The sequence below is a fragment of the Syzygium oleosum genome, unplaced genomic scaffold (genome assembly GCF_021117445.2).
Source record: "Syzygium oleosum isolate NSW1041296 unplaced genomic scaffold, Sole_v2.1 Sole_v2.14, whole genome shotgun sequence".
In the NCBI taxonomy this organism is placed as follows: domain Eukaryota; kingdom Viridiplantae; phylum Streptophyta; class Magnoliopsida; order Myrtales; family Myrtaceae; genus Syzygium; species Syzygium oleosum.
The window spans coordinates 2,337,517-2,347,269 of record NW_026607498.1 but is presented as its reverse complement, the minus strand read 5'-3'; the positions used below and the strand labels follow the sequence as shown (position 1 = coordinate 2,347,269).

Here is a 9,753-nt window from a genome sequence, read left to right as displayed (position 1 = left end):
TCCGGCGAGGCTCGGCCCGCCGGCCGCCGGCGAGGTCCGCAGAGCCTCGCCCGAGATCTGGCGAGGCTCGGCCTACGCCGGCGCCGGCGAGGTCGGCTCGCCCGAAGAACAGCGAGGCCGAGCCTCTCCATCGAGCCGGCGAGGCCGACCTCGCCGGCCCTCGCCTCTGGCCGGTCGCCGGTCCGGCGACCGGCTGGAGGTTGAAGGTGAAACAAAAAAAAAAAAAAAAGAAAAAGGAAAAAAATTCGAAAAAATAAAAATAATATTAAAAAATTGGATGAATAGTAAACGGGGTAAATTTAGGACAAAAGTAAAAGTTTGGGGTTTTTTATGAGACAAAAAAAAGTTTGGGATATAATTGGGATAAAGGCTAAAGTTGGGGTTTTTTTAGGGAATTGGGCCATTGAATTTGGGGCATAAAATTAGGGTTTCTTGAGGGTTCTTGCTTTTGGGGGCAAGAAAAAAATTAGGGTTCTTGAGCAAATCAACAGCACTGTCGTCGATGGGAAGCGGCAACAAAGGTGACTGAGCTTCGAGAAGCTTCGCATCTAGCGACGGAAACATCTCCTGCAAAGAATCCCACGAGGAGGTTGTATTGCTTTTCGTAGCGGAGGGCAATGCACTCTCGATTTGTTGATAGCAACCGAGTTGATTGGCTTCGATTTGATTTCAGTAGCTGCACCGAGAGCGTCGATTTGGATTGATCGGTGTCGAAAGGTCAATGTTCGCCATCGATTTGGATTGCTAAGTTCATGCTCATTTCGCAATTTGTCGGTTGTTGGGGGCTTCTTTAGTTGGAGGAATGACGATGAAGTGCTGAAGGAGAAGCTGAAAGTTGTGGAGAAATTCTGGAAAGAATGGCCATCCTGCAAAGGCAAACACTGGGACAAGTAAGATGAGCTCAAGGTTGCAGAGATTAACAACTTGAACTAAAAGCTTGCGGATGGAAAAAGGAGAAAGATTCACGCGGGAATCATATTAGCTCTGATAGGAGCCGTGATTGTATTGACAATGTCGAAGGTGGCGCTAGTAGGTAGTTCAATGTTTGCTGTTGTAGGAAGTTGTTTGAAGCTTTTTGTGCAAGGTGCAAATGTAACCCAATGAATTGGGGAAGGCGATGAATGTGACCTTGGTATTGGAGTTGCTAGTAACATGAATGTCCATGGTGTATTTGATTTGTTCGTGGCTTGAGTTGAAATTTTTGCTTTGAGATGAGTGTAACCTCAACTGACCAAGAGAAATGACCAAGTCTTGAAAGCACAACCTGATCAAGAGAGATGCACCAATTGCAAGGCTTGATCATTATTTGCGGCTTGACTTGCTTGAGAACATTTTACTGATGATTGATCACAAATTCAGCTTATAGGTTACAATAGTAAGCACAAGACCTAAAAAACTGACACTGCAACTTCTTTTGCAGTGACTCGTAACACCTTATTGTCACCAACGGACATGTGTAATATTGTATTCGTACCATTTGATGATCTCTACCGGACTAAACATGGCATTTCGAGACCTTATGAGAGATTTATCAGGTCTTACCAGAACATGAGCAAATCCATCACCTACACGAATGTCCAGTGAAGAGACATTTGAGTGATCGGCACAATCGACCTTGCTTGAAAAGCAGATGTTTTCATTTGCTTTGTGAAGCGTGCGTATAATTCTATACATGAAAACTGCCCTGCGTGGGATGGACAAAATTTCATGGTCTAACTAGAATGAGGAAGTTATCTTTGAAGACTGGAAGCGAAACAACTGCTAGGTAGGAAAAGACGGAACAGATTCAGGATTCTTCTTAGCGCGGATATGAACTCAACAACCAACAATAAGTTGGATTCTTTAAAGCAGATAAGAGAGATATGTTTTCCTTCTCGAGTTAAGAACATTATATAGACTAAAACTTCAAATTTGCTTTGTCGGTGCATGCAAACATAAGTGTTCAAAATTAATAGAATTTGCAATGTTGCAAAATGAGGTGTGCACAACTGAAAAAGAGATTGAATATACAGGTAACTGGAAAATTTTAAAAAAGAATAGACTTCACAGTAGTTAGTGGCTTTAATTACTTATACGCATCACGTCAACACAATCCATCTATTAGCAGTAGATATAAAATCAAACTAACCCACCTGGGAATAAAATATGCAAAAGCAGTTTTCATATCTTCAAAAGATTAAGAGATGCGTCACGTTACACTGGTAAGACTATATCCAGATTTTCCCAAGTGTAGATGCACACAAGGCAGTGATGCATCAACCTTCTCATACGATTGAAACCAATTTCTTTAGAAAGAAATTACTGAGACAGTACAGAGTTGCTGCGGGTGAATATCTTGGCTCGACCTCTCTTCAGGCCATGCTTTTTCCCAGAAGAATATGACCAGAGAAAGCAGCGCCAAGCCCATGAGGAAACTGTCGAATGGCTTATCTCTCATCTCTTTAGTTCATTACATCCTCTCTTTTCAAGTGTTTTCAATTAAAGAAAACTAAAAATATACTCCAAATTCTGTTTCTCCATACAAACCACGATCTGGGACGCTCAACCCTGAATTGAACAATATTGTGGAGAATTGTGAACCCTCTTCCAAGTCCAAAGACCATGATTACACCATTAAAGACCAGAAAAATAAATTGAAATTTAAACTCAAGTGAGAATCACCTGGAAACTGACTAGAGTATGGATTCATTTCCATAAACTGGATAAAATCTTCAGATTAATAGGTGCAGATTCAATTGAAAAAATGCATCATAAAGCAAAATTTGTCTAGCAGACTACATGTTAGTCTCTTTGTTGCTTGGACCAGATATGGATATAAATTCAGTGTATGCAACGATGAATTCTATGCCTACTTTCGCAGCTCTTTGAAATTGAGAATGCAAATTTCATTGACTCCAAGAAGACTAGTTAAAGTAGCGCTGTTGCAATCCAAATTAATGAAGCAGAGTTTTGAGAGGATCATAAAAAGAAGAATCAGCAGCGGAGAGAGATGAGAAGGAAATCCATACATAGAACATTGCTTAAGAACATCTACAGATGACTGATTACAGATTCAGCTCACTAGTTACAACAGTAAGCACGAGACCTAACAAACTGACACTGCAACTTCTTTTGCACTGTCTATTAATGGCCATAAAATACCAGGTCTTAACTTCAGATCGAGCTGAATGCTCACATGATCAGTCATGGGATGACCTCAGAATCAAAGTTCTCGTCTGAATCGGAATCCTCTGGCTGGTACAGTATCTGATCAAGCATATCGTTGAAGTTTTTGCTGGAAGTCATCTCCTTCAGTATTCGGTCTTCAGCAATCAAACTGGACTTTCTTCGGTCACCATTTTCCTTGTTAGTTGGGGAGAAAACCAGCTTAGACAATCTCTCCTTTTCCATCTGTTTGCCGTACTTGTTACATTCCACGGTTCCCTTCGTGATCAGATGGTATGTGTACACCACCTTCTCCTGGCCAATTCTGAACGCGCGGCTGATTGCTTGCCTCTCGACCGAAGGATTCCAAACCACGTCGAGCAAGACAACTCTAGATGCTCCGACTAGACTTATGCCCTCAGAGCAAGCCTTAGTCGAAGCTAACATTACTCTTGCTCGGCTCTGTCGGCTGTTGAATTCTTCAATCAAACGCTGACGTTCCCTCTGATCGAGGCTCCCATGCATGTGTAAAATCTCTTTTCCTGTGGACGGCCACAGGAAAGTCGATCTCAGTTGGTCACTGATCAAGGACAATGGCTCTTTGTACTGGCTGAAGACAAGAACCTTCTCACCAAGTGCTTCGCTGAGCCGTATTAACTCCACCAGGAACCTCGTCTTTACCCCAGCATCTGTGTTAGTCTTCAGATCTTCAAGCTTCTGACGCTCCTGGAAAATAAGAGGTTTTTCATTCCCATACGCATTGCAGCTTAGGATCAGAGAAGGGTGAATGCAAGCCAAAGACAGCTTGAACTCATATTCAAACCCGCATTGAGATCTTTGAATGTTCTCAACAATCTTCTTTTGCCTATCCCCCGGATTTAACACCACTATGCACTCTTTTATACCAGGAAGATTCTCTTTAAGAATGCTCCCTTTGTGAACATGAACAAATGGAGCCATGATAGACCGGAGATTCACAATCACATCATCAGCTACTTTGTCATGTGGCTGAACAAGGGAATTGATATCTTCTTTTTTAGCTCTTTTCCGCTGTGTTGTTCTTGTCTGGCAGAATTTCTTGAGACTCTCGGGGAGTTCATTGGCGGTTGCGGGTCTCACTAAGCACAAGGTGTTATAGAGCTCTAGAAAGTTATTCTGGAAAGGGGTGCCTGAGAGGATGATCCTCTTCTCAGTCCGAAGTTTCAGCAGAAGATTCCAAATGCTGCTTGTATCGTTTCGTGGCGTGTGCCCTTCGTCAAGAACCACTACACCAGGCAAATCAAGAAGAATTTTTCTCATCTCTTCATCTTTCTTTTCAATCTCTGCCTTCTTCACTGGATCCTTTATGCCTTTCCCTTTCCCGACTGCAAGCTTCTCATATAAATTGTAACTTATGCCTAGTATGCTGCTGCTTTTACTCCAGGAATAGACCTTGATCATCCTCATCACATCGTTACATCGCTTGAGGTGCCTATTTTCCTCCACTATTCTCACAGCTTCCGGATTTTCTGCCCCGGAGAACTCCGGATTATTCAAGTTGTGGAATGAAATGCTGGTGTCCCATTTCTTGTTCCACTTCCTGAACTCTTCTTCCCAAGTGAGAAGCAAGCTTGCAGGAGCAATAATCACAGGGCGGGAATTGGGGAAGAGTCCAAGATACGTGTGCAGAAAAAGTATGGTCAAGCAAGTCTTTCCCGTGCCTGGAGCGTGAGATATGATGCACCCACCAACGTCCTTAGGCTCAGAGTTGGACAATTCTTTTAGATCAGTAGACCCTGCTAGGTTCTTCCACATAAACTCAAAGCCCTCTAGCTGGTGCGGATACATTTTACTCCTGTCACAGGGGATGAGATCCAAAACAGAGCCGCTCTGATGAGAGAGTTCAACAGATTCATTTCCAGAAGGCTGAAGAGGAACCCCCTCAAACAAAGACAGATTCCCTCCATTGGGCAACGTTTTAGTGCCTGACGCTTCGTTGGAGAACTTTTCCTAAGGGATAAAAGGCAGGAAAAAGAATCAGAATAATAAGGAAACAATGGTTTTCAAAGATTCTACTGCATAGACATACATTGAGGACGGTGGTGAGTGAAACAGTTAATCTAGGGAAGTGACGGTCAATAACATAACTAGTCCAACTGTGAAGTGTGGACGGTATTTTTAAAAATGGTACATAACAGTAACAGCCAGACTTGGTAAACCAACAGAACTTACAAAAGATGGTAGAAATGGTGGCAAGACATATTTTATCTCGAGCTGTACTTGTTTACAGAAGAGGCAAATCAAACCAATTTCCTCATCGCAAATGAGCTCATGCTTTCCTCCTGGACAAAGGGTGGCTTGACTTGTTTCAGTTTCCTCCTGAAGAGCATCACAAGAGAGCTTTTAAAACCACTAAATATGCAAGAAATCTCTAATGAAATTATGCTGTCAGTCCTATTTGCTAATTTCCTATGTCTATTTGCACTCGAATAAGGACCAGTTGCAATTGCAAGATAATTATATTTTTGTTTCTTCTCTGGCAGCGTCACTGGAATTGATTTTCAAATTAAGAAGACGGCAACTATCAATGCAGAACAGCAATATAACAGCAATAAAAGTGACAATAATAGGAGTATATTGTGTCCTGCATTACTCCAAATCCCACGAGGCATAGAAAAGTAAATGGGATCAAGTTAAGATAGCTGAAAACAAATTATGCGAGAGTACGGACTGCTTCAGATTGATCATTTAGTTCGGATTGGTTGCAGAATTATTCCACTTTCTTTGCTACTGGGTTTGGTAGTCACAAATATTCAAACCATGTGTATTGAGGATCAACTATCAAGCATATAAGAAACTTAGTTTAGACAAAGTGCCCTTTCGTTTGCTAGCAGGTGTCATGAAACTTACCGGGGTTCCGGAAGAACCAATTTCACCAGCCCTAAGAGAAAATTCCATGTCGATCCACATCTTGTCCATCTCCTTCTCTGCTTCAGATTTTGGTGGAGGTTCCGGTTCCTCATCACCCCAGAAGAACTTCAAAGGAAGCGGAGGCACTTCCGTCCGCGGCTCTGTCCTGCTCGCTATTTCCCATACAATTTCCTTCTGACCGGCATCATCTTTGTTATCCCTGAACTTTTGAGCAAGGCGTTTGAAATATTTAAATTCTTTCGACGTACCGGAACTCTCCCAGCGAATATGATAGTCGTGGGTGCTCCCATTATCTTTTCTCCCTTTTGCTTGATGCACCCCAACTCCCTCTTCGCCTGACTTAGTCAAGATTTCACCGACTTTCTTCTGCTCGTACATATTATCTGAGCTGTCTCTTTTCATGCTGCCGGCTGTCATGCCAGAAGTCTCAAACTCCTCTGTGCTTTCCCTTCTCTCTTCCTTCATGACACAGTCACCAGCAAACTGTTTCTCTTTCTCCGCATTTTCCTTCTGTCTATCATCTTGAATAATCTCATCCTTCCCCCATATGCAATTGGCAAGTTTGAATAACGTATTTTCCCTTGATTCTCCAGCTCTCTCCCTCCTAGTTCTGGATTCCCAATTTCCCCTACAATCATTCCTCACAGCCTCTTCCTTACTTTCGCAACGGCTGCCTACTGAACTATTTTTCTTTGTCACATTCGCAGCATTTGTGTCAGCTCCCTTGCATGGTTTGCTAAAGGTTTCACTGACTTTCGTCAATGACATCAGGAGTTCAGCACTGCTTCTTATGTCACTGGCTTGCTCCCCAAACTTCCTGATTAACTTTCTCTTTCCCTGCACAATACCATCAGTAGCTGACTCTTGCTCTTTCTCAGCATTTCTGTTCGCAAACACTTTCTCGCCGCTGCAATCCTCATATTTCCTTTTCTTTTGCAGGTGTCCGATGCTACAGGACATGCCTAATTCCCTCTCCTTTTGACCTTCTACTTTCAACGAAGTCCCATATCCAACGACAGAATCAAAGTCTGACTGTACATGCTTCCCATATCTTTTCTCCTGCATTCTTCTATCAATTCCAAAGACCTTGCTCTGGGAAGTCGACTTCTCCTGGCTCTGATTTGATCCTTCTTTCTCTGGCACACAAAAGTTTCCTCTCTCTTCCATCTCCCTGATCTTTCCCTCTTCATTAACAAAAGAGACATCTGTTCCAGCCTTCACTCCATCGAACTCAATCCCCGCTTTGCCTTCCTCCTCCTCCTGTTCATCATCATCACCCTGCAACTCTTCACCATCATTTTTAATGCCGCGTCGTTTTTCCTCCTTTTCCCTCGCTCCTCCGCACTCCGACACACTAAAACTTCCTCTTTCCTCCATTGGCCCACTATTTCCATTCTCATCATTGGATGGACAGTTGATTTCTGTATTTAATCGTTCAACAATCACTTCTTCCTCTTTTATCTCCTCCACATCACTTTGCAACCATTCATTGACCCACAAAACTCTACAATCCACATTTACTTTCCTTCTCACGTCATCAATCACCGGCTCATTCATGCACTCAATATCAAGCTCAACATTAATCGCTTCTTCCCCTTTTTGCTCCACATCATCCTGCAACCATTCGTTGACCCACGAAACTCTGCGTTCCACATTCTCCTTCTTTCCTGCATGGTCAATCACCGGATCAACCGTGCACTCAATATCAAGCTTCTTACTAGTTTTCCTTGTGCTATACGAACTACTCAACTCGCCTCCGTCCTTGCGTTTTCTTTTCTTCCTTATTTGCAGATTTTCCTCACGCTTACTCCCAGACACATACTCTTCCGAGCTCGAACAAGTTTCTCCATCTGCGCTCAAGCTTACTGACACATTTGTGACAAAATCCTCATCGCTGTTCTGCTCACCAGAGCATATCAAGTCATCATCAGAACATGCATTAGACAAGAACTTGTAACCTCTAAACCTTCCATTTTCATGGCCACCTACACTCTCATCATACTCAAAGTCTGTGCTATCCTCTTCATCGGAGTCATTACTAACGTCATCAATAACAACAGTATTTTTACATTTATGAAAAACCTGGTTAGGCTGAAACCTTCGTGCCGTCCGAGGTCCGTAATCGCTGGACTCTTCTTCCTCCTCACCACTTCCATTCACTGAAATCACTTTGTCACTGCCTTCTTCACTGTCTGTAATAACAATGACCTCATGGCTGTCATCACTGGCGCCGCCTCCGTTTCCGCCGCCCAATTTACTTGAAGCAGAAACAGAGGAGACTCTTTGTCGAGCTCTGCCTCTGTGCTTTGCCCCCGAAGAACTACCTTTCCTTCTTCCGGGCTCTGCCTTAGAGAAACACTCGGCAAAGGAATCTTCATTCTTTATACGGGCTCTGGTTCTTGATGCTACAGGAAGACCAGAAGCCATGATTTTGACCAAAGAGGACAAGAAGCTTGGCGAGGGTGAAAAATGGACAGAGGAGCTACGTTGATGCAAAAACACTTCTTTTATCTGGGGATGCAGAACGCTCAGGCCAAGAGAGGAAGAAGAAAACCGAGAGAGAAAAAGGGAGAACGAGAGAAAATGAAGGGACTGAAAGAGACAGAGGAGAGGGAATGTACAGAGATAGAACAGGCACTGGTTGGTTTCGCATGGAGGAAAGGTTCAAAGTCAAAAGAAACAGGGGAGAGAATATCAAAGGGAGTTCTCTTCTCAGACCAAATCTTACCATTTTTGGCTACAAAATGCTTTCGTTTGCTGCAAAGAAAATTTCTGGGCTTGTACCAAATGTACTAATTAATTCATTTCTTTGTCATGGCATTAATAATCTCTCCAGACTGTTGAAATGCATCATGTGATTGCATGCATGTCGATGTTGTATTGATGGTTAAGTTTAGATGCAAAAATAAATAAGAAAAAGGAAAATGGTCTTTGGGTTACCATTCACATTTGGTTCGAATTCACAGGCTGTTCACAAGGATTGCAATAATCTCGTTTCAAGGCAGATTGTCTTTTGATTTAGCAAATCGTGTTGTACGTTTAATCGCGATAATGAAAATTACGGTGTATTACTCTTACGTTGAGTCATAGAACAAGTTGATTTACTTGTATGGACTTAGATTTGTCAACTCTCGTTATAAAATTCTGATATGCATAAACGAAGTCTATACTAGGCAACCTTCCTTCTTCTCTCGCCGTTTGGCGAACTAAACAGTCAAACAAAATTGCTCAAAATTAGTGTTATTGAAAGGAATTCTCGTCACCAAGAAAAAAATCGTTAGTTATTTTGAACTATATGAGTTCGCTTCACTTGTCTATCAACTATGTATGCTAAAGATTCGTACACGACTCTTTGAAAAAGATAGTTTCTTGGCTCAGAAAGAGGGGGAAAAACTGGATATGACCTGTCTTTATAATTAGTATCCTCTTAAAGTATAGAAACTAGACTGGATGAAAAGAAAAAAACTATACTATAAGGGGATGCTTAGCATTAAAATTAATATAAGATTACTTCTATAAATACAGGTAAGTTCAAGTCATTATTCATAAGCCAATGCCACGGCATAAGACTCATCTTTGAGAAAATTATTTAAAAATTCTATTCATATAGCACTCTGTAGTAACCTTTTTCAATAGGGGTCATGCATGCGCGGAGATCTTATTCATCCTTTACTTCAAGACCATATTCTTGTTTGGTTT

The 9,753-nt window shown here is 42.1% G+C and overlaps 1 protein-coding gene across 1 annotated transcript; it reads right to left on the bottom strand.

Annotated features, from left to right (window-relative positions):
* Positions 1-2,988: 2,988 nt before the first annotated feature.
* On the bottom strand, positions 2,989-8,662 carry LOC115684468 (SNF2 domain-containing protein CLASSY 4-like). Its single transcript, XM_056317538.1, has 3 exons — positions 6,034-8,662; positions 5,356-5,502; positions 2,989-5,133 (listed from the first exon to the last, which is right to left on the bottom strand). Exons 1-3 carry the CDS (start codon positions 8,479-8,481, stop codon positions 3,184-3,186), a joined length of 4,545 nt encoding a protein of 1,514 aa, XP_056173513.1. The 5' UTR covers positions 8,482-8,662; the 3' UTR covers positions 2,989-3,183.
* Between the last annotated feature and the right edge of the window lie 1,091 nt (positions 8,663-9,753).

Excerpts from the sequence above, each read along its gene's own strand:
- LOC115684468 (XM_056317538.1), bottom strand. The coding sequence starts at position 8,481 with ATGGCTTCTGGTCTTCCTGTAGCATCAAGAACCAGAGCCCGTATAAAG. Across the intron at positions 5,503-6,033 it reads TTGGTTCTTCCGGAACCCCG|GAGGAAACTGAAACAAGTCA; the intron begins GTAAGTTTCATG and ends GATGCTCTTCAG. Across the intron at positions 5,134-5,355 it reads CACCATTTCTACCATCTTTT|GAAAAGTTCTCCAACGAAGC; the intron begins GTAAGTTCTGTT and ends TTTATCCCTTAG.